Consider the following 23,516-nt stretch of genomic DNA (forward strand, 5'->3'; position numbering starts at 1 on the left):
TTGTATAAGGACAATCCTTAATAAGTGTGCCTACTTATGAAGATAGTCTACCTAACAATGACATTATTCTATGGATTGCTTTTGATATTTCCATAACTGAGATAGTTTTTTTTATTAATTTACACTTAACATAGATACCACAATTTTTTCCTACCTCTTAATTTTCAGGTGTAATGATTCTAAATTTACGATTTAGAATCAAAGGCGGGGGGGGGAAGGAATGTATAATTGTTGTATTTTGCTGTTTAATTTCCTCATGTCTGGTTGTATTTTTATATACAGTGGTTTTCAGTGAATTGTGACACATTGGGACCACTTAACTTCGTAACAACGTATATATTTAAATGAAATACAGAACAAATTAGAATACTATCAATACTACTACAGTATTATAAAATTGTGTAGTAGGTCCTACTGGTTATCGGAGAAATTCACCTTGGGTATGCTGCCATGTTCTTTGGATTGACTATAATTGAACAAAAATCAGTGAACACCTAATGCAGATAGTGGCCTGTCTTCCTAAAAATCTTTTGATGATTGCATCTTCCAAATCTTTACTTTCATTGTAACATTCAAGGCGATTGTCAATACCTTTAAATTCTTTGTATGCTTATTTATTGAAGGGGTGAAATTATTTCATTTTTCACTCCTGGCCATTTCTGGCATCTCCAAGCCTGAATGCTTGAAACCGCAGTGAGCAAAACATTTCTGCATCTTATTGCTTATTTCTCATCAGTGACAAAAAAAAATCGCAGTTTTTGAACACAAACACATACAACTGGTGCTATTTAAAAACTGTTTGCTCGAAGAACAGTGAAGTGCCTAATGGCCATGTAAGTGTACATGTCTGAAGGCAGTTAGAAACTGTTTGGCAACAGTCTCCTGTACCAATTATGCGGCATAGTATCCCAATAAACGAAAGGGGTCCTTGCTATTTTCTCAATTAGTTTTTGTTCTTTAAATATTGTGTCAAATAAGTGGCTGCCCTGATAAACTAATGGCCCAGTTAATTGACATCCACTGTAATTACTTATGTACATGGAATTGTTCAGTGTGTCTCCAGTAGTTATAGTTCTTTCTCTTTCTGGAAGCGTCTTTGGAATCACATGGCTTGAATAGGGGCTTTCTGTTTGGTTAACACTTATCAACAAAATTGAATGAGATTGAAGACCAGCAATCTCAGTGGTCAATGCCACCCATGGTTAGTAAATCTCCCCAGGTTGGCACCTGGAGGTCCGTGTGAATCCAGAATTTAAAATCCTGTGATCAGCAAGTCCTGACATTGAAGCCCAAAAGTCGAAGACTAATATTGACGAATCCAGAGCTCCAGACCCGATGGTCAAAGCCCCGGGGTTGGCATATTGGAGTCCCAATATCTGCGAGGCTGGGCCAGGGATTGGAGGTTATAGAGGCATGGAGGCAGCCTGTCCTGGTGTTGGAGGGGTGTGTGTGTGTGTGTGTGTGTGTGTGTGTGTGTGTGTGTTTGTTTTTATGTAAGTTAGGGAGGAAAGGGGCTTATTTTGCTGTTGTTGTGGTTGCTTGTTATTCTGCTGAACTTTGTGGGCATGCTATGTTAGTGCTGGATTTATTCCTGGATTTTGTAAATATGTAGTCTACTCTGGACATGTCTAATAACCAAGTAATTAGTGCTCTCCTTTACAGAATTTCCAAAAATGTTTACATCATTACAGCCTCGGTTAATGTTGTCATACTTTCTTTAATATTTTCTTTGAAAGATATGGTTCACATCTACTTAATCAGCTGGAGTTCAGATATAAAGAAAGTACTCAAATAAAAACACAATTTTGGTTAGGATTGTTCTAGGATTGTTTATCGGGTATGTTTGCCTCGATAAACATACGTTTGGCACAAAAAGAAATACAGAAAAGAAAACAGTTTCTATTCTCTCAATCTAGCTAAAATCCATTTAATAAGTTTATAAGATTCTGCACAGCATCTTCAGAAAGTGTTGTTGTTGAAAATACTTGCAACATTTCTAAAGGGAGGTGATGTTTCAGATGAGAACATGCATAAATGATGCTACTTCAATGCCCTACTTTCGGGTAATTCATTGTAAGCCTGAAATAGTCACTTTTAGATTTTTTTTTTCTTTTGAAAGCATGTCTGCTGAAGTTGCAAGTGCAAAGGTTGTTGTGAATTCTCCAGATAATTAGTTCAAATATAACCAAAATACAAAAACTGAAAAAATGTTTATTTGGCACTAACACAAAACAATATACTAAATGATTCTGATCCAAACAGGCTGCAGATTGTTGGCAGATTTTCTTTTCATTTGTGTACTCTCTAGAAAGTGGGTCCCGGAGTTTCTGGATAACCAAACAGAGGAACCCATGGTCAGAAGAGACATGGCAGGTATGGGCTGGTAAGCAACACATACACTTGGTTTAACCACTTGCCGGCAATGAACTATAGTCCCTTACCGTAACTGATTTAAACAGTACTACAATGGTAGTACAATGGTAGATGTTTCTCCCCTCATCAATATACCAATACCTCCTATTTTATCTCCTTCCAAAATAAACTCTGCAACATAAGTACATTGACTCAAGAACTGGGGCCCTCACTTTTTCTCTTTCCTAGATATTATATCTCACGTTCTGTTAACAAGTGCAATTAACTAACGATAGAACAGATATGAGACAAGATGGTTGTCAGGAGTTGTTTTGAGCAAGTCATTTATTTTGAAAGGGAAACATAGTGCCAACCACTGGTAATTTTCTTCACATTAAAGTAAAAGGTCAGAGAAGGAAAAAAGTGCAGACCACTGAGAGTAGTGGGTCAAAGTTGGGAAAGTCGAAGGAACAGGAGAAAGACTAATAGCAACATTAAAAATAGGTTCTACCGAGAGGAGCAAAGAGCATAGTTGGAGAAGCACCTGACAACAGAAGAGGGCAGGGGATGCATTTTTATAACATACTAGATGCTGGTATGAGCAGTGAGCTAATATGCAACATTAGAAGTGACTGAACTTCACTCAGAAATGAAACCCAAAAAGAATACAGAAATAGATGACACATTCAGTCTGCTTCAAATTTTAAACACGTAATTTATCGTGAAAACTACAAGACTCATTTCTAATTTTTAAAAATAAGCATATAAAATTTTTGCCCAACTAATCTAACATTGTTTGGTTGACTGGAGAATTGTGAAACTAGGTCTTCTCTCAGTTTGCAACAGTACCACCAGATGGCCAGAGGAGTTAAACTGCAGCATGGAAATGGTGACATGCAGTATTATTTTTTTATTAAAGTGTTGATGGAATAAAAAATAGTGGAAAATGGTAAAGAAAGCAAATGAGACATGATACATGCAACAGGCAAAATTTTCAACATTTTATCTGACATATATTAGCTTTTTTGGTAAAAAAAAACATGAAGGAATTGAAATACACCTTGGGCACAGCCAAAAATTACAACTATGAAAAGTATTTTCTTCTCTATATGCTTCCTTGCAATCTCAGTTGCAGAGCACAAATCTGCAATGAATCTACTAACTAAATCATAAACAAGAGAAAATCTACAGGTGCTGGAAATCCAAGCAACACACACAAAATGCTGGAGGAACTCAGCAGGCCTGTCCTGTTGAGTTCCTCCAACATTTTATGTGTGTTACTAACTAGGCATGTCTTGATATACAATTTTCTTTTGTTTCAAAGTATATATTTTAATGATGTATTTAATAGCAATGCAATAAAGTTTGATTAAAATATAAAATTAGATCTATTGGAGAAATAAGCATTTTAAATTCACAGCAACAATCCAGCGCCTCCTTTATATAAGCATCCGTTAGTCTCGTGAGACCATGGATTTGCGCCTTGGAAGGTTTCCAGGGTGCAGGCCTGGGCAAGGTTGTATGGAAGACCAGCAGTTGCCCATGCTGCAAGTCTCCCCTCTCTACACCACTGATGTTGTCCAAGGGAAGGGCATTAGGACCCATACAGCTTGGCACCAGTGTCGTCACAGAGCAATGTGTGGTTAAGTGCCTTGCTCAAGGACACAACACACTGCCTCAGCCAAGGCTCGAACTAGTGACCTTCAGATCACTAGCTGAACGCCTTAACCACTTGGCCACGCGCCACCACCTCCAAGTTTATGAATTTGACACAAACTCATTTCTAGGCAAATTGGGACTAAGCAGTGAGCAGAATTTTTAGAAAATATTATTTAAAATCTCTTGCATGTATCCAATGATATTCTTGTGCCAAAAGGAACCAATTAAATGTTTGCTATCCCTGTCAGAATCTTGCAACTGAGCGCAATTAGCAGTCATAATAGTGCCAGGTTTGCTGGCAGAACTTGCTACTAAAGCAGTCTAACTGTTGAGGTTTTCAAAAATATAACACACTACATGAAAGCCTTTCACATGTTGCTTCTAGCCTTCCATAACAATTTGGATATGAACACCTGTCACCAATATGGAACAGCATGAGATCCAAACCAAAACAGATCAATCCTTCAAACCCAGGATCCTCTAGTCTTCCTGTTTTCCCAGTACTTCCTCATCATGCAATATTTCAATTTGTGGAATGGAAAAAGAAATAAGGGGAAGGGAGTGAAATTACCAGGAGTTGGAGAAATCGATGTTCATACTATCATGTTAGAGGCTACCCAATCGGAATATGAGATACAGCTGTTCCAACCTGAATGTGGCCTCATCGTGGCAATAGAGGAGACCATGAACTGACATGTTGGAATTGGAATAGAAAATCTAATTAAAATGGATGGCCACCAGGAAGTCCTGCATTTTGCAGTAGACAGGGCTAATGTGCTCAATGAAACGGTCCCTCAATCTATGTTGAGTCTCGCCGAAGTAGAGGAGGCCATATTGGAAGCACTGGATACAGGAGATAACCAACACAGATTCACAGGTGAAGTGTTGCCTCAACTGTAAGAACTGGTTAGGGTCCTGAATGGTGGTAAGGAAGGAGGTGTAGCACTTGTCATGCATGCAGGAATAAGTACCAGGAAGGAGATTAGTGGGGTGGGATGAGTGGACAAGCATGGCTCGTAGACAGTGATCCCTACAGAATACAGAGTGAGGAGAGGAAAACGTGCTTAGTGGCAGGATCCTGTTGAAGGTGATGGAGGTAATTGTGAATGATGTGCTGCATACAGAGGCCTCTGTATCACTGTTATGCCAGTAGGAAAATGGGTTGAGGGAAGATGTGCAGGACTTGGAGGAGATGCAAGTGAGGGCAGCATCAATAGTGGTGGAAAGAAAACCTTGTTCTTTGAAGCAGGAGGACATCTCGGATGTTCCAGAATGGAGACTCATGCTAAAAACAGATGCAGCAGAGACGGAGTGTATTGTATTAAATTTTGTAAAATACTGGATGAATGTCTGAACAGTTCAAAATGGCTGTTTTAACTCTTTGCGAACTCATAGCATGTGGCATGTCTCTACAAGATAAACACTGTAGGTTTGTAAATGTCTAATGTTTATTAATAGCAGGTGGATTCTTTCTTAGCGTCAGGCACCATTAACCATGAATGTTAATGACTACAGGGCTGGTCCTTTAGGAGCTAGGTTAATGGAATCTTTCTTAGTGTCTGTCAAATTGGCTTAATGGATTAATTTTTGGATTCAAGCTTATTGCTTATATCTAAAATTAATGTTCTTTTGTAATTAAAGAAATGTAATGTCCAAGAGATTCATGCACTGATGAATAAGTGGTAGCCATTTAAGAGTCTATTTGACTTCTAAGGGTATGCCGAACACTGTGCTGATGAACACATGAGTTGTTTGAATGAATGAAACTAAGCTGAGTTAATAGTACATCACGAGAACAAAAGATCAAAGAGTTGATCTGTCTCTGTGTGTCCCTCTGCGCTTGTGGAACACATACTTATTGGGTACCTTTCTCTCACTTCGTTGGTCTTTGCCTAGACCAAGAATCTTAATCAGTGCTTACGACCCTGGGTGATTTCATGAGTGAGTTGAAATTCAGAGTCCCCTGACAATAATCAAGTGGTGACCAAGGATCGTGAGCCCTGAAATTTATGTGACTAACCATGTAGTATTTTGTGTGGTTTATTTGTGGTTTCTATTTTTATGATAATAAATTAGGCTTAAGTTACTCTGTTGTGCTTATATGCTTATTACCACATCTGCTGGACACTCAGATTGTTTGGGTCTAATCAACCTAGCCCATTACACAGAGGAACAAAGAAAAGGAAGTAGGATTTTTACAAGTGATGAGCTGGGAAGAAGCAGAGTAAAGATAGCTGTGAGAGTCAGTAGGTTTAAAAAAGATTTTAGTCAGCAGTCTATCTCCAAAGAGACTGTTAGATCAAGAAAGAGGAGAGAGGTGTCAGAGATGAACCAAGTAACTTTGAGGGCAGGGTGGACATTGGAGGCAAAATTGACGAGCTCAGCACAGATGCAGAAAGCAGCACCAATGTAGATATCAATGTTGCATAGAAAGAGATGGGGAGACTTACTAGTGTAGGCTTAGATCATGAACTGTTACATGCAACCAGTGAAATGGCAGGCAGAGCTGGGGCCCACATGGATGCGCATGGTTACACCTTGTGTTTGGAGAAAGTGGGTGGAGCTGAAAGGAAAATCGTTGAAGGTGAGAACCAGTTCCGCCAGATGAAGGTGGGGAACTGGTTAGGTCTATTTTCCAAAATGAACTGTAGAGCTTTAAGGCCTTCCTGATGGAGAATGAAATTACATGGGGACTGGAAATCTATAGTGAAAACAAGGTGATCAGGGCCAGGAAATCTGAAATGATTGAGATTAAAATGGTTGCGATATGCAGAGAGAAGCTCAGTGGAGCAGGAGCAGGCAGAAGCATTGGGCCTACCCAGTCAATCAAGTTTATGGATCTTGGGTAGGAGGTAGAAATGAACAATGCAAGCTAAGGGAGCTATGAGGATGGGAGATCTCCAGAGTCGATAAAGCTAGTGACACTGCGCGAGCCAATGACCTGATGCTTCTTAGTGGGGTCCTATATATGCTGGTCAAGATTTTCAAAATTCTGCAGGATCTTAATGTCATCAGCATATTTAGCTATCATACCTTCCATGCTTTCATTTAAGTAGTTTACATTAACTTAGTTGTGAGCTCTGTATTGACCCATGCCACAACACACAAAATACCTTACTAATCAGAGGTGACCCATTTATTAAAAATCTTTGTAGGGAATTTTGGAAAATTCACATCAACTAACTCTCTACCCATGTCTTACCAGCCACTAGGATTAAGTACATCAGGACAGGGAAGTGTAAACCTACAGTTCTAATAATTAGCACGGTACCACTTCCTTGATTGTTATGACTTTCCTAAGTGACAGCTTTCTGTTATGTATCATCTTTTGTGAAAACTTATGTAAAATACTTAGCTATCTGTATTTCCTAAGTTCAGATATTAACTCGCCAGATCCAGTCTCCAAGAATAATTCTCATTTTGTTAATTTTTTAAAGGATTACTTGAAACTATTTTTACTTTTCAAGCTAGCTTTGCTTCATATTGATTTTCTTTCCTTATTTTTCTTTTAGTCGTTCATTAATTTTTGAAATATTCTATCCAAGCTTGCGGTCTGCTGCCTACCTTTGCACAATCAGATGTTTCGTCTTTAAGTTTGATGTTTAAACTTATGTTTAACCATTGGTCCATTCTGAATACCTTCCTTCTTATGGAGTACTGGAATTGCATATTCCAAGGCCCTTTATATTTTGTATTGGCTGAAAAATGCCTTAAATTAATTTGCCCATTCACTTTAGCCAGCTTTGATTTCAAGCTTGGAGTCATTACTATTCTTGGAGCTGTTTTTTCTCCTTTAAACAGTAAGCAAATTTCAACTCAAGATATTATCTAAACACTACACTGACATCATAAACACTGATGTGTACCACTGCCTGCTCTATCCTTCCATGCATACATCCTCACCAGAGATCTTACTCCTTCCTGCAGTCTCACAGACTCTCACCTCTCAGTGATCCACATATGGCTAAAAAGTCTCAGATCAACCCAAAGTGGAGCCTCAACTTCTAGGAGCATGGTAAGAGACCAATCAGCACTTCATAAACACAAAATACTCTGCAAATGCTGGGGTCAAAGCAACACTCACAACACACTGGAGGAACTCAGTGGGTCGGGCAGCATCCATGGAAAAGATCGGTTGACGTTTCGGGCCGGAAACAGCTCCAACAAAGGGTTCCGGCCCGAAACGTCAACCGATCTTTTTCATTGATGCTGCCCGAGCTGCTGGGTTCCTCCAGTGTGTTGTGAGTGTTGCAATCAGCACCTCAATTTCCTGGGGGCAGGAAGCTGGAAGTTCAGCAGTTTGACAGTTACTGAGGAATTCAACTGATCAAACTATCACATAACCTGAAATGACAGGAAGTACTGACAGTTGCTCCCATCAAGTGATTTGACCAATTGTACATTAATGAATTTGTGCACACCAGAGCTTTGTGATGAGAATCTGATATATGATGAAAGCTGACTTAACTTGGAGTATTGTTTTTTATTGAATATCCCCAGTTTAACAGAAGAATGTGCTATCACTGAGCATATCACAGGAAATAAAGAAATAAATGTGTTAGTCATGAGTAATTCTGATATCTCATGACGCAGTTTATACAAGCCCAAGATGATAACACTGCAAACATGGCAATAAAGAGCTTCCTGGTGGTAATAGCTGTATGAAGGAAGCACACTGAAAATACAGAAACAATTTAAACTCCACCTGAATACATATGGCTCAGCAGCAAATATTCTGCTTATCCTGCTGTTGTAAAAACAAAGTCCATATTTTGTGGTTTATGACAAGCTGCTATTCTCACCAGTACCCAAATCAGAAGTTCTCCAATGAGAAGCTGCTACTGGAAGAATGCTCCACAACAAGACCATTCTCCCCAAATTTCATGTCATCTGATGAACTGGTAAGGGCTGAAACAAGTCCTAACACCAAAACTATTACAAAAAAAAAGATGGGTGTTTTAGCCATGCCTATATTAGCTAGCCACTAAAACTCTGAATGCTTCTGATATTGAGGAAGATTTTCAAGTTAGTGAAATAGAATTAAACTATTCCAAAAGTATAAAAATACTTGAAGTATCAAAAATGAGACAAAACATTTAAATTCAGATAATTAAATGAAAATAGAAATTGAAGTACTGTCATATTAATCTACTGCAACCCCTTAAAAGGATGACGGTATCAACTCCAACTTGTCCTAGCTTAGTCTCCTGCATAAGGGCAATCACATCAATTTCACAATCTGATGCTCACAACCAGTAAATTTTTTACTATTATTCGATGTATTATTATATTACACAAAGGTACCACGTACCTTTACATTCACAGACTCCTGCAGAGAAACACTGACAGAAATAAGAAGAACTGCCAGGATTTCCCTGCCAAGAGCAGCCCAATTATTCGTTATGAACTTGGATCACATACTACAAATAAGGGTAGAAAATGGAGGAAGCTACTGAGCAAAAGGGGGCCGTGGTCAAGTGGTCGGCGACTTGGGCCGGCTCCCCCACCAGACTTAGTCTGGTGAGGAGGGTGTGAGGACACCCAGCAGGACTTAAAAAAACAGAACCTGACAAAGGGCAGATGAGCTCCTTGTGAGCCAACGGCCATCTTCCGTGGAAGAAATTAAAGCCTCACCACCTATCTACGAATCGTATGCTATGCCCTTAGTCAGAAGAGACATGATGAACTTGGGTGCTGCACCGTGTGCCTGGACCTGCCCAAGGTCTCCGCCTAAGGAAGGGCCGAGCTCGATGAAGCGGCCGCAGCTGGAGGCCGATATGGTCTTGGGCTCGAGTTCGGCGGGGATGGCAGCAGACGGTGCCAAGGCAGCCAGCGAGAACAAACTGGAGGAGAGGCTGTACTCGGTGCTGTCGCAAGATCGAAGAAGATGGAGGTACATAGCCGCCAACCCCGGATTTGGGATGGCACCCACTGACTGACTGACTGGGCAAAACAAATATTCAGGATTAGAAATTCCCACCAACACCTATTCCATTGTGCAACTCCAAATGTAGTAGTTATTATTGTTATTCTTAAGAACAGACCTAAATCAACCAGGGTTTTAGTGGTCAGTTAAAAATTACATCTCTACTCATGAGCGATTAAGGAGTTCTGACAGTGTGACTGCAGCCTGTGCAGTTTAGAACAAACATACTGTATAATGAGAAGGTAGTTGATTTTGGTCACAATAACTCAAATTGAATATAGTCAGGATTTTGCAATTTGGGCAAATCTTTTATATTCTCTTGCAAATGCACATTTGATATAAATGCTTACAGCAGCAAAGAAAACCAGGATAATTGTACAAAGTATTCAGTGATGTCAGCTCTTTATGACGATAAAGACTAATTAAAATACTACTTAATGAGGATGATTTCTTAAAAACAGTTCATCTGAAGCAAAAGTCCATTGTGATTGTGAAATTCCATTTTACCTTTCAAATGCTGTTACCATCTTATAAGATTTGAGATATTTAATGTCATTTCCTCCACATAAGTGTAAAGGAGAACGAAATAATTGTTAGTCTGCATTCAAAGCAGCACAAAAAACACACAAAAGACCCCAATAAATATAAATACACCAGATAGCGTATATACATAGACTGATCTTATGTTCATAAAATGATGCTAGGCTGTAGATAATAAAGTGGTGCTGCAATTAGTGGGTGGAGGAGTTGATCAGCCTTACAGCTTGTGAAAAGTACCTGTTTTTGAGTCTGCTGCTCCTGATATGGATGCAACATAGCCTCCTTACTGATGAGAGTAGGATAAACAGACCATGACCAGGGTGGGTGGATGCTTCATGATGTTACTGTCCGTTTTCAGATGCCTTTCTGTATAAATGTCTTTGATGGCAGGTAAACTGGTGGCAGTGATGTGTTGGGTCCTTCTCATATCTGCTGCAGTTACAGACTAGGGTCGCCAGCTTTCTCACTCCCAAATTAGGACAAAAGTAGCAGTCAAATACGGGACACTTGAGTTTACCCCGAGAAAGACTACCATGACCAGGAAGCCTTGCGCGAGCACCTGTGTGCGCATGCGTGAAGTGCGCATTTGTGATGTGCGCATGCGCGTACGTGCCGATTTTTTTCCACAAATCAGTTTTGGCTTAATCTTCCTGACTATACTGTACATACATTATTTCTACTTTATATAGGCTGTGTATTTATCATATCATTCCTGCTTTTACTATACGTTAGTGTTATTTTAGGGTTTATGTGTTATTTGGTATGATTTGTTAGGTTTTTTTTGGGTCTGGGAACGCTCAAAAATTTTTCCCATATAAATTAATGGTAATTGCTTCTTCGCTTTACGCCATTTTGGCACGAAAGGTTTCATAGGAACGCTCTACCTTAGTGGGGGAAATACGGGACAAGGGCATCCCGTATGGGACAAACCAATTTAGCCCAATATACGGGATGGCCCGGCAAATACGGGACTGTTGGCAACCCTATTACAGACAGCAGTCGCTCACCTGGGGGGGGGGGGCGCGGGGGAGGCATAGTTTCATGGCCAACATTGTGCTGCATGCCCCAAAGCAAGCAAAAATGTTATTTAGATCGTCAGGAAGGGAGGCATCACTGAAACAGTCAATGCTGTTTCTCCCTTGCATAGTCAGTAACGCCCTTGATGCTTAGCCACATACGCTGGGGATCGTTATTGGATATGTGTTCTTGAATTTTTGTGTGCAGGTGTCCTTTGCCCTCTTGATGCCTAAGATAAGTTTTCTCCTGGCTGGGCTGAGAGCTGTCCTGTCATCACATTAGAAGGCAGCATCCTGAGCATTTAGGAGGAAGCACACGCTCGGGAATATAGACAGCTTTGATGAACACAACAGTAAACTCCCTGAGCAGGCTATGCAGCTGACATTTAATTGTAAGATCTTCAATTTCCCCAGATCAGTGATTACTAACTACAGTGCACCAACCCTTATTAATGTACAAACAGATTCCACCTCCTTTGAATTTCCCTGATGATGAATAGTCATCACGTTGAGTTGAAACGCTGGGTCTGGCACGTTGTTATTTTTCAGTGAAAACCAGATTTCAGCAGTTTCTCATCTTTTTCTGTATGCTTATGCTCAGTCTGAGTGAGTTGATTTTATTTTCTAGCAAGCAGACATTGGCTAGGAGAAGCGATGGTAACATTGGTTTGGTCAAGTTAGCTCTCCTCCGAAGTAGCAACAACTCTCTTTCCATGTTTACAATTACAGCAAACAATTTGCACCAATTAATCTGATAGAGCAAGTGATTAATTCAAGATTTAAATATTTTAATTAAGTGTAAATTCACTTCTCAGAATGTTTCAGAAAGGATCTATGCACGTATATTAGTTTATTGCCTCAATTTCTCAGTTCATATAAGTTAACTGCTGCAACCAACTCCTTAAACAGTAATTTATGACGAGAACCCTTTACAAGCTGTTGCCAGGAAATTCAAATTCAATGATGTAATGACCTGCATTTATCACTAGCTGTCCTAGTAAAAGTAACATACCTTAAAAATGTAGCAATTATAACATACCTTTGTGCAATTTCTGCTTGAATCTTTTTGTGTTTGGATGTAAGTTTGAAGTCTTCACTCAACTTCGATTTCCAATTATTTCTGCTTAAAGTATAATCTTGTATCTCATTTCCATGTCAACATGATTCTAATTTATTGCTTACCTTTCGTTCACTTGAATGGATTTTTCTGCACCATTTGGTAAGACAACCAATAGGTCCACTGTTCCAGGCAAAACATTTTCTTTTATGTCTTTCGGATTCTGCTCACTTTGTGAAGCTTTACAATTCTGAGTAGCAGTGAGGAACTTCCGAGGAGCTGGCTGTGGTGGCGGTTGTGGAGCTCTACCCTTCATTCTACTGCAAAAGAATGAATATATTAATAGAGAAAATAATGCAAACAATCTGAATATGTACCTTTGTTTGGAAGGAATACTGTACAAATCAAACTCACTCACATTCATTGCATACTGTTTATCATATGTGAGAAAGGCCCCCATTGGTCAGGGTTGACTATGAATGTTGTGTTCTACTGACTTTGTTCAGTCAAGGTTCAAAGTTCAAAATATATAGACATTATACAACCTTGAGCTTCGGCTCCTAACAGACAGCCATGAAACAAAGAAACCAAGAAAAAATGTAAGCTAGGGCAGTACAATATGGAGAGCAAGCTGTTTCCCCTGCAGCAGGCTCCTCCTCTCCATGCTGCTGATGAATCCAAAGGAACGGCAGAGACCGATACTGTTTGGCACCAGCAGTGGCAAACCAGGAGTTGCCAGTCAACATTGAACTCAACATAGGACTGCCTTAGGGACTCCAGCTCGGGATTTACTCCAAAAGCCTTGGCCACAAGTGGGTATTGCGACAAGACAGCGGAAGTTTGAGATCAGTTTCCCTCTCCTAGACCAGCTGACGAGCCCCATCTGTCCGAAGTAACTGGCTTAAAGGCACCAGTACCTCGCCTTTGCCCCTTCTCCTCTCAATAGAAATGGTTTTGTCTCGTCATATATAATTGCCTATCTACTCCCAACAACATACAAACTATTCTTCCATAATGGAACATGCATTTTGTCACGGAGAGGAAGTAAATGTCAAAATCATTTAATCTGACTATTTTGAATGTACTAAATCTTCTAATCTAGTTACTAATTACTAATCTAGTTAAATATGTTGATAATGGAAAACATTTACTAACACAAGCATCAGCTTCAACCATAATATCTTCTGTGATATGTAATGTAATCTGAAATTTAGTATATCATGTTTGCAAGTTACATAAAGTAAAATGTTCTGAACTCAAAATTTGGAATGTCACTATTCCAGCTAAAATTGTTACATATGTTACAAGTTATTGAAGCATGAAGATTACTCTTGCTCCATGTTTGATAATTTTACAGTAATGAAAAAGAGAACAGTCTACAGATCGATAAATAGGTCCTGCACCACAGTCAAGTCTTTAAAATCAGGCACTGAAAGGTTAAGTTTGCCATATGTATTCTGTCTAAGTAGGCAATTCCTGCATATCAGTTACGTTAGGAGATCTGGAGGCATCTTCTGTGCCTATCAAAAACTAGACAGTTTCAAAGCCCATGTAAATGCCTACATCTTGGGTCCCTTTCCAAAGCTATAATATGACTGAAAAATCCTCATGTGAGTGTGCTCACACCCAATGCAGTCACAACAGCAATCCTTATAAAGGGAAAACTATACACCACCACTGGAAAGTATATTAAGTTAGTTTCTCTCTTACACTGGCTGCAGTGTATTAGCCTGACACCTGCTAGATCCTGGTGTCTCGGAATCCTTTGGAACTTTGTGACCAACGATCTATATGCCAATTGCACTCAGGTGATTGAAAAGTGGACCAGAAATAAAGTGAAGGGATAAGATCGGAGATAGAGATCAATGCTGCCTCAATAAGTTTGATGTTTAGTATCACTTGGCTTTAAGTTGAGAAACAAGAGATAAAGAAAACTCTTAATCTGAGTCTTCGATGATCTCAGATTTGCTAGTTTTCCAGACAACTGAATGTTAAAAACAGACCTCTTAATTCACTCCATTTTCAGTACTCTGTCTTGGGCCTTGTGTGTCTGAGAGACAGGACCTGGGTGGATCAGAAGGAGAGAAATAGGAACAGAGGAGGAGCAGGGTACCAATGGACTCACTTATGTAGAGGAGGCCACATCAAGAGCACTGACCACAATAGATGGAGAAGTACAGAGGTAGAGGTTAGTTCTTTCTTCTCATTCTACCAGCATCTGCATGCAGCACATCATTCTCCATTTTTACCAGCTGCAACACAATTCCTGCACGCCTTTTTTATTTTCTCAGGGACCAGTCTCTCTGTGACTCCCCATTTTACTCATCCCTCTTTATCTACTCCTTCCCATTCACAGACATTTTAGCCTTGTAACTACAGGAGATGCATCATCATCTCCTTTGTACCAGCATTCAGGAACCTAAACAGCCCTTCCAAAGAAGGCAGAGTGACATGCAGTTTCTCCAGCCTGGTCTGTTCACTCCGAAATTACCAACATTCATCCAGATATTTATCCAAAGGGTTATTTCAATTGAACTTTTAAGAAGCATGGCTTTTTGCACCATTACACAGCAGTGCCATTGGGTTTCAATCAGTGGCGTATCTAAGGTATGGCAGGTATGGCACGTGCCCTGGGCACCACTGAAGCAGGGCACCACTGAGCAGTTTCTATTAAAGTCAGACAAGCCATCCTCAGATACTGAAAAAATAATTTTCTTCAGGTGTATGATCTGTCTTTGACTATCATGGGTAAGAAGCACTAGGATGGCCTTATTTCATACCATTGTGTAAGAAGACCATGAAACGTTTCTTCACGAAGAAGGAAAGTGGAGCTGAAGGACGGAAGAGACAAAAGTTGGAGGCGGAGGAAGCCAAGAAGTCGAGTAAGTTCTTCATACCCTTCTTGGAAAAGCCCGGAACAAGTAGTTCGACACGTTCCATGGAGTCACCTGCACCCGCTACAAGTTCATTAGAATCTGAAGGTGGATCAAGTACAAATGCGTCACAAGCCAAGGAGGAACTCAAGTCAGATAAATCCAAATATGACAAGATTAAGAGTGAGGCTGTCACAGAGACCGTGGACATGACAGGAGGGGGAGACGATGGTGGTGGTGGTGATGTTGAGTTTATTGACGAGATTGAACCTGACGACACTGAACCTAGTGAACTGGATGGTGTCAAAGAGCCTCGAACTGTCATTCCAGAAGTGACTGAACAGCATGACACTGGACTTCTGAAGTTCGACAAGGATACTGGAAAAGCAATTCTGTCTGACGCATTGAGAACAGAAATAATAAAGCTGGGTTCAAAATATTTCCAGAACAGTGAGGGGCCTTTCCTACCAACAAATAAATGCTCAATGAACAAAACTTGGTTCAAGAGGAAATTAGGAAATGGTCATGGAGAGGAAGTGACTCGCCTGTGGCTGGTCTATTCCCCTCCTAAAAAGTCTGCATTTTGCATCTGTTGTCTTCTCTATTCCCGGTCAGACCATCAATCCTCTTTGGAACAGGAAAGTGGATTCAACCATTGGAAAGCACCTGAAAAGATTAGCGTTCATGAAAATGCCAAGAATCATCAGGAATGGTTCACACAGTGGAAAGAAATTTATCTGGAAACAAAGAGGAGTTATTGACGTGGTATTTCAGTCACAGATTGACAAGGAAAAGCAGAAGTGGTGTGATATCTTGACGAGAATCCTTCACTGCATAAAATACCTTGCGACTCAGAACCTGGCTTTGCGAGGACACAGGGAGTCACTTCAGCTAGACGATGACTCCAATGTGGAAAATTTCCTTGGCTTACTGAAACTACTGGCCATCTTTGACCCTGTCATAAAAGAACACCTCACTCATTTGGAAAGTCATTCTGGATCCAGGTCTTATCTTTCACTGGGTGTCCAGAACGAATTCATCCACATGATAGCATCCACTGTTCGCCAGAGTTTACTGAGAAGCATTCGTAAAGCCAAGTATTATGGTCTCATGTTCAACTCGACTCCTGACCAGGCACACCGTGAGCAGATGTCAGAAGTAGTGAGGTATGTGGAAGTTGATTTTGAGAGGAAAACAGTCCGTGTTAGAGAGTCCTTCCTTGGTTTTATCCAGAAAAGCCAGAAGGATACTGAGAGCTTAGTTGAAGGCATCTTGAAACAGCTAGAGAAGGACAAAATGGAGCTACAAGATTGTCAGTCACAGTGCTATGACAACGCTGCTGTGGTGGCTGGACACAGGAGTGGTGTTCATCAAAGAATAAGTGAGAAAAACAACCTGGCAGTGTTTGTGAATTGCAACAATCACTCACTCGACTTGGCGGGTGTACATGCAGCCAAGCAGGATACAATGATGGTCATGTTTTTTGGAACCATCGAAGCTCTCTACGTGTTTTTCTCTCGTTCAATACAGCACTGGGAAAAACTCAGAAATGCCATGCCTGTGGTTGTAAATTGGCGTCCGAAACCAGGTGGAGTGCAAGGACAGAAGCAGTGAAGCCCATCAATAAGTACCTTAAGGAGATACTTCAAGTTCTCCAGGACATGATAGATAATGAAAGCGAGACCAGTGAAACAAGAAGTGACGCAAGGCAGCTGTAAAACCGCATGCTGCATTACGATTTTCTGATTTTGCTGGGATTTTGGAACAAAGTACTCAATCGCATTGGCCGTATTCAGAAGAGGCTACATGATCCTAGCATGAACTTCCACGATGCTGCCCTGGATTTGAAAGCCCTCCATGATCATTTTTATGATGAAAGAGAAGTGTTGGTCGGTGTGTCACTCAAAGAAGGAGTCGGTCTCTGTCAAGAATGGAATATTGAAGTTGAAAGACTTCAGAGACGAAAGAAACGAATGGCTGATGAGAATTCGAGAGACGCTGGGTTAACAGCTAAGGAGGAAATGGAAAGAGTCATGAAAGGAACACTCGACCGCCTTCACAGAGAAATGGACGAAAGGTTCGCTCGTTTGCACGACACTGACGTCAAGTTTGGGTTCCTTCTCAATGTCGAGGGATTGTGTTACAGCATCGACAGTAACGACCTAAAGAAGAAGTGTGAAAATTTGGGTGAATTGTACAGCTCTGATGTTGATGGACATCAGCTATATGAAGAAATTTTGGATTGCAGAATGTTGCTATCAAGGCGGGTCAACATGAAAATACTTCCTTTGTGTAGACTCTGACCACTGGAAGAATAGTTTCCCTTTGATGACCATTGATTTAAAGTTTGTCAGAGTACCTTCGTACAACACCTGCATCAAATGATACTTCGATGTCCAGGGGATTTTCTCTCACCTTTGCTGCAGTCTTAGTTCCATATTGGAACCAAGGCAGTGATGAGGCCTGAAGCAGCGTAGCTCTGGTAAAATCCAAACTGGACATCTGTGAGGTGGTTATGAGTGAGTAAGTACCACTTGATAGCACTCGACGCACATTTAGTCCTGGATTACAGATCATTTGCACTGTAGATAAATAGTTGTCTAGTCCTATAGACTTTGTACCTAGTGATCTCAGCCTTTTCTTAACCATACTGAGTGGATGGAATTTTCTGACTTCTGTAATGGTGGTAATCTCAGGAGGAAACCATGACTGATCCTCTAATTGCCATGGTTTTGAACTCTTTCTAGGTTTAAGTTCAGGCACAAGATTTGTTCAAAAGCAATTCTTCCACCTGTCCCTAAATGGCATACAAAAATATCTAAGACCGGGACGTAATTTTTCAACACCTTCCCTGAGGAATACACCGTAAATAGGTTGTTTCATTTATATACAAAATTGAGCAATGCAGGAATGGCAATTAATACTATTTGAATGAGCTTCACTAAATACACTCACAAGGATAGGTTTTGTTATTCCCATTTCCAATAATGGCTGACAACAAATACCAGAATCGTTTTAATTTACACAGGAGAGATCCCAAAATTGTCTGACACCCAAGACAAGAGTGTTCGACAATTCCATTCCCTCTGGCTAATAAAATGCATTGTAATGTTGTATATTAGGAAGAAAGAAACATTGATTTTGCAAAGATGCCCTTTCAAGATTCATGCTTACTGCCAGATGGTAGGACAATGAAAAAGTTTATCACACCTCAAATTCAATTTTCATATAAGACTATTTTTTCCCTGGAACATATCGGAAATGTGGGAATTTGGAAGTTGCCTATTAATTGTGCCAAAAGAACCCAATTAGATCATTACGTGATAACAGAACTCCTGTTGGCAACAGTTCTATAGGTTACAAGATTGCTTTTCTTTGCTACAGATTTGTTTATTGTTTTACTGTTTCCTGTGTCCTCTGTTGCTTTTAAATAGAATTTTATATGAACAGCATGTCACATCAAAAATAAAATCTTTGTCAGTGTCTGTCTTTAAAAATGCTGTTCTACATGAGCGTGACAGATGGTTTAAATGTTGAATTTTTACTTTTTAATGAAAGATATAGTGTGGTTTCAGCAATTTTCTTGAACTCCACTTTTAAAAATGATAACTAGCTGTGAAGTTACAAAAATAGAATATGTATTTTCAGATGCAACATGGCTCCAGAGATGACTACAGCTCATGTGTTCAAACAACATACCCACTGAATACTTGACAATAATTGTCCAAGATTCCGTCCCACTGCAGTGAACAGATTCTTCTGGTCTCTACTTATTTACTGCTAATAATTCCTATGAAAATTTTATCAGTCAGTAATACTGCAGTTTAATTATTCTCCAGACTTCCTAGACATGCTAGAAACATGCTAGAAATAACCTGAAATTAAATTATTTTAAAGATCTCCTGACCATTTTTCACAAAAAATATCAAGAACCTATATCATGCAATGATAGTTGGGAGCCCTTGAAACTGAATTGTTGACTACTGTAGTTACTCATTAATTTTACAAGATTGACCTATAGCTACTTCAGTTTTAATCTGTTACACTTCATTGCTATAAACAGTGATAATACCATGGCAACTAAACAACAGACAACCCACTCCATCATAAGTATAATCTACATCAAGTTGTACTGTACTATTATACCCAAAGTTAGAGATTAAAATAATCTCTAAATTCATTTGAGATAATTTTCAAACCAAATGTCTGGCAGAGTATATCTCATTCCTATTTTAAAAAACGCTGATATTTAATCACCTGCCCATTTTAAAGTCAGAGTCATGCAGCACAGAAATAAAACTTTGAGTTTACCCTATAGTATCCATCTATTTTAATCCCATTTACCAGTACTTCATCCCTAACCTTCTGTGCCATGATTAATCAAGTGCATGTCTAAATGTATACTGCATAAGACTTGAGAATATCTGCTTCCCTTACCCACACAGGAAGCATTCCAGATTACAACTAATGTAAATATATTCTTCCTCAAATCCCCTCAAACTGCTTACTCCTTACCTTAAATCTATGGCATGTGAAAAGAGTCTCCCACCTGAAGTACTGACTGTTTCTTTTACCACAGATATGGCCTCACCTGCTAAGTATTTCCAGTATTTTCTTGTAAGATTTAGAGCACCTTTGGTTTTCTTAGATTTTTAACATCCTGGTTAACCTCCTTTGCATTCCTTCCATTTTAATCACATCCTTAATCTAGTATCCAACCAGAATTGTATACAGTATTCCAGCTGTGACCTAACTAAAGTTGTACAACACTTCCACGTTCTCATTTCCCTTGCGAGGCTAATAATGTGTGTCAGCTTCACAATCGAATCTACCTTTCCTGCCACTTTCAGCATTCCAGTTATGCCAAGGTCTCCCTCAATACTCCTTAGGGCCCCATCATTCTTCTCATGTTGAGAAATGTGCAGCATTTGCATTTATTGGGATTAAATTCCATCTGCTTTTGCTCTGCCCATTTTAACAACAGTTTAACCCTGTGGTCTAAAATTGATCCTCAACTGTATCAATTCAGGAAAATTTTCTCTCGGACCTCCTAATTTATCACATTCAAATTGTTAATGAGTAACAGTAAGGTTCCCAACAACAATCCCTGTGTTACACCACTGGTCACAGGCTTCCTATCACAAAAGCAAGTCTCCACTTTCACCTTCGGTCAATTGTGCATCCAATTTACCAACCTGTCTTGGACCCCAAAGGCTCCAACTTTGCAGACCAGCTTGTCATATGGAACTTTGTCTAAGATCCTAATGTATTTAACGTATACCTCCTCAACCAAATGGCCCACACTAATACCTTTTGTTACCTCTGTTGGGAAATGTTGTCTAGCCATCTGATTGAATTTTTCTCAAAGGCATGCTGACTAACTTTGATTAAACCGGGCCTTTCCAAGTGTAGATTAATCCGATCCATCATGATTTTTTTCCAATAAATTCTCTGCCAATGATGTTAGAAACAGAAAGACAACTATCTGGTTTATACCTGCTGCCACAGTCATAATTTGTCCATTCCAATACCTGTCAAGATGCCTCTACCACCTCCTCTGGCAGCTCATTCTAGATGCCAACTATTTCACATGAAAAAATTACCCCTTGATCTCCTTTAATCCTTCTCCCATACACAAACCTATGCTCTCTAGTTTTTGATACCCATACCATGCAGACTCTAACTACCTACCCTGTGACTTTCAAAATTTTATATACCTCTATCATGTTACCTCTTAGTCTCTCTTGCTCCAGGGAAAGCAGACCTAGCTTGATATTCTAAACCTTTCAATTTAGGTAACATCCTTCTGAATCTTTTATATATGTTCTCAGACTTAATCATTTCCTTCTTATTGTGTGGTGACCAGAACTACACACAATACTCCATGCAGCCTAACCAATGCTTTGTATAACTGTAACATGATGTCCTAACTTTTATACCCAATGCCTCAGCTTATGAGGGTAAGGAGGTCATCTGGCTTCTCAACACTGCTTTCTTATGTCCTATTTTCAGGAAACCATGTACTTGAATCCCAATATTCTATGTTCATTGACACTCCTCAGGGCCCTTCCATTCATTGTGCATGTTTTGCCCTTTTTTTAACTTCCCAAAATGCATCACTGTACATGTCCAAATTAAATTTCATCTGCCACTTTCCCACTTAACATGTTGAAATCTTAGATAACCTTCTTCACTGTCTAGAATACCACCAGCTTTGCTTATAAGACCATAAGATATAGGAGTAGAATTAGGCTATTTCACCCATCAAGTCTATTCCACAATTTCATCATGGCTGATCCATTTTCCCTCTCAGCCCCAATCTCTTGCCTTTTCCCCGTATCCCTTCATACCGTGACTAATCAAGAACCTATCAACCTTTAAATATACCAAATAATTTGGCCTCCATAGTAGCCCATGGCAACAAATTCCACACATTCACCACTGTCTGGCTAAAGAAATTCCTCTTCATCTCCGTTCTAAATGGACGTCCCTCTATTCTGAGGCTGTATCCTCTGGTCTTAGACTCCCCACCATAGGAAACATCCTCTCCACATCCATTCTATCGAGGCCATTCAACATTCGACAGGTTTCAATAACATCACCCCTCATTCTTCTGAATTCCTGTAAATAGAGGCCCAGAGCCATCAAATGTTCCTCATATGATAAGCCTTTCAATCCCAGAATCATTTTCGTGACACTCCTTTGAACCCTCTCCAATGCCAGCACATTCTTAGATAAGCAGACCAAAACTGCTCACATTACTCCGTGAAGCCTCACCAGTGCTTAATAAAGCTTCAACATTACATCCTTGCTTTTATCTACAAACTTATTCATTGTGACACCTACATTCTCATACAAATCAAAAATATTTAACGATAAAGGACCTGGCACCAATTACTATGACACATCACTTGTCATGGGCCCTATTTTTTAAAATATAATTTCCTGTTCAAACTTGCCCTTGTCTATAATAGCTTGAATTATGTTCTATTTCTGAAATGCTCTCCCACTAACACTTCTGTCACTTGTCTGGCTACATTCCGAAAGATTAGGTCTAATATACCTCTTCTCTTATTGCATTAAGTACATTCCTGTTTTCTACTTTTCTTTTCTGGCACTGACAATGCAAAACTCACATTGTAAGAAAGCAACAATCTTCACAACCATACTATCAAAAGACATGCTTCAAAAATATTGTTTCTTCTTAAATATGCCTTGTGTTTCTGAAGAAAATAATTTGAATTCTTGGTTTCATTTTTGAGGTTATGCATTAAACCATGTTTATCCAGTTAAGTTTCATGTTCCAGAAGAAAATTACATTTCAAAGTTACTCAAATAACATTAATCTTCAACTGATAAACAACTTCACATAAAAAAGAATGTAAACACTTATTCTCTACAAACTTGTTTTCTATTCCACATTGTCTTTAAACTTACCTTCAATATCATTTGAATCACAGTTTCTTTCACAAGAGAAACTATTTTCACTATTTCTACCACACATATTATAGTGGACAGCAATAGATTAAAGTTTCAAGAAATATTTCTATCATTGAGCACATGAAATATTAATTCACTGATGAAGGGCCCTCTTTGATGTTTCAGACACTGTATGTAGCAATTTATCGTTAGACCAAGGAACAAAACTCTGACTATATAATGCAACCATACACATCAACCTCTTATAACATTCACCAAATCACTCATCATGATACCTCATATTAGCCCTAGTTTTCAGGCAAGAAATGTCAAACTCAAGTTCATCTTTCACTCTGTATTTTAAAAGATTTCATGTATTCATTTAAAGAACAAAGTGATTTTTTACCATCAGCACCAAGAAAAAAATTGGTCATTATCTAAAAAAAATTGTTTGTTGACTGCAATTTAAATGTAAATTTAATTGTTTATACAGCAATTCTAACACACACTCAGTGGCCACTTTATTAGGTACAGCTGTACACCTGCTAGTTGAAATAAATATTTGACCAGCCAATCACGTGGCAGCTGATCAATACATGAAAACATGCAGGCATGGTCAGAAGGCTCAGTTATTGTACAGACTGAACATCGGAATAAGGAACACGTGATCTAAG

The 23,516-nt window shown here is 39.4% G+C and overlaps 1 protein-coding gene across 10 annotated transcripts in view; it reads right to left on the reverse strand.

Moving 5' to 3' along the window:
- The window catches only part of cobl (cordon-bleu WH2 repeat protein), a 294,795-nt gene that overhangs the window by 183,414 nt on the left and 87,865 nt on the right, over positions 1–23,516 (reverse strand). For 8 of the 10 annotated variants that reach the window (XM_063043965.1, XM_063043967.1, XM_063043974.1 and 5 more), the window contains one exon: positions 12,676–12,870. In XM_063043965.1, the coding sequence (XP_062900035.1) occupies positions 12,676–12,870 (195 nt within the window). The remainder of the gene's footprint in view (positions 1–12,675; positions 12,871–23,516) is intronic. The other 2 variants (XM_063043966.1, XM_063043970.1) reach the window with 1 other exon arrangement.

This window comes from Mobula hypostoma, chromosome 3, assembly GCF_963921235.1.
Source record: "Mobula hypostoma chromosome 3, sMobHyp1.1, whole genome shotgun sequence".
In the NCBI taxonomy this organism is placed as follows: Eukaryota; Metazoa; Chordata; class Chondrichthyes; order Myliobatiformes; family Myliobatidae; genus Mobula; species Mobula hypostoma.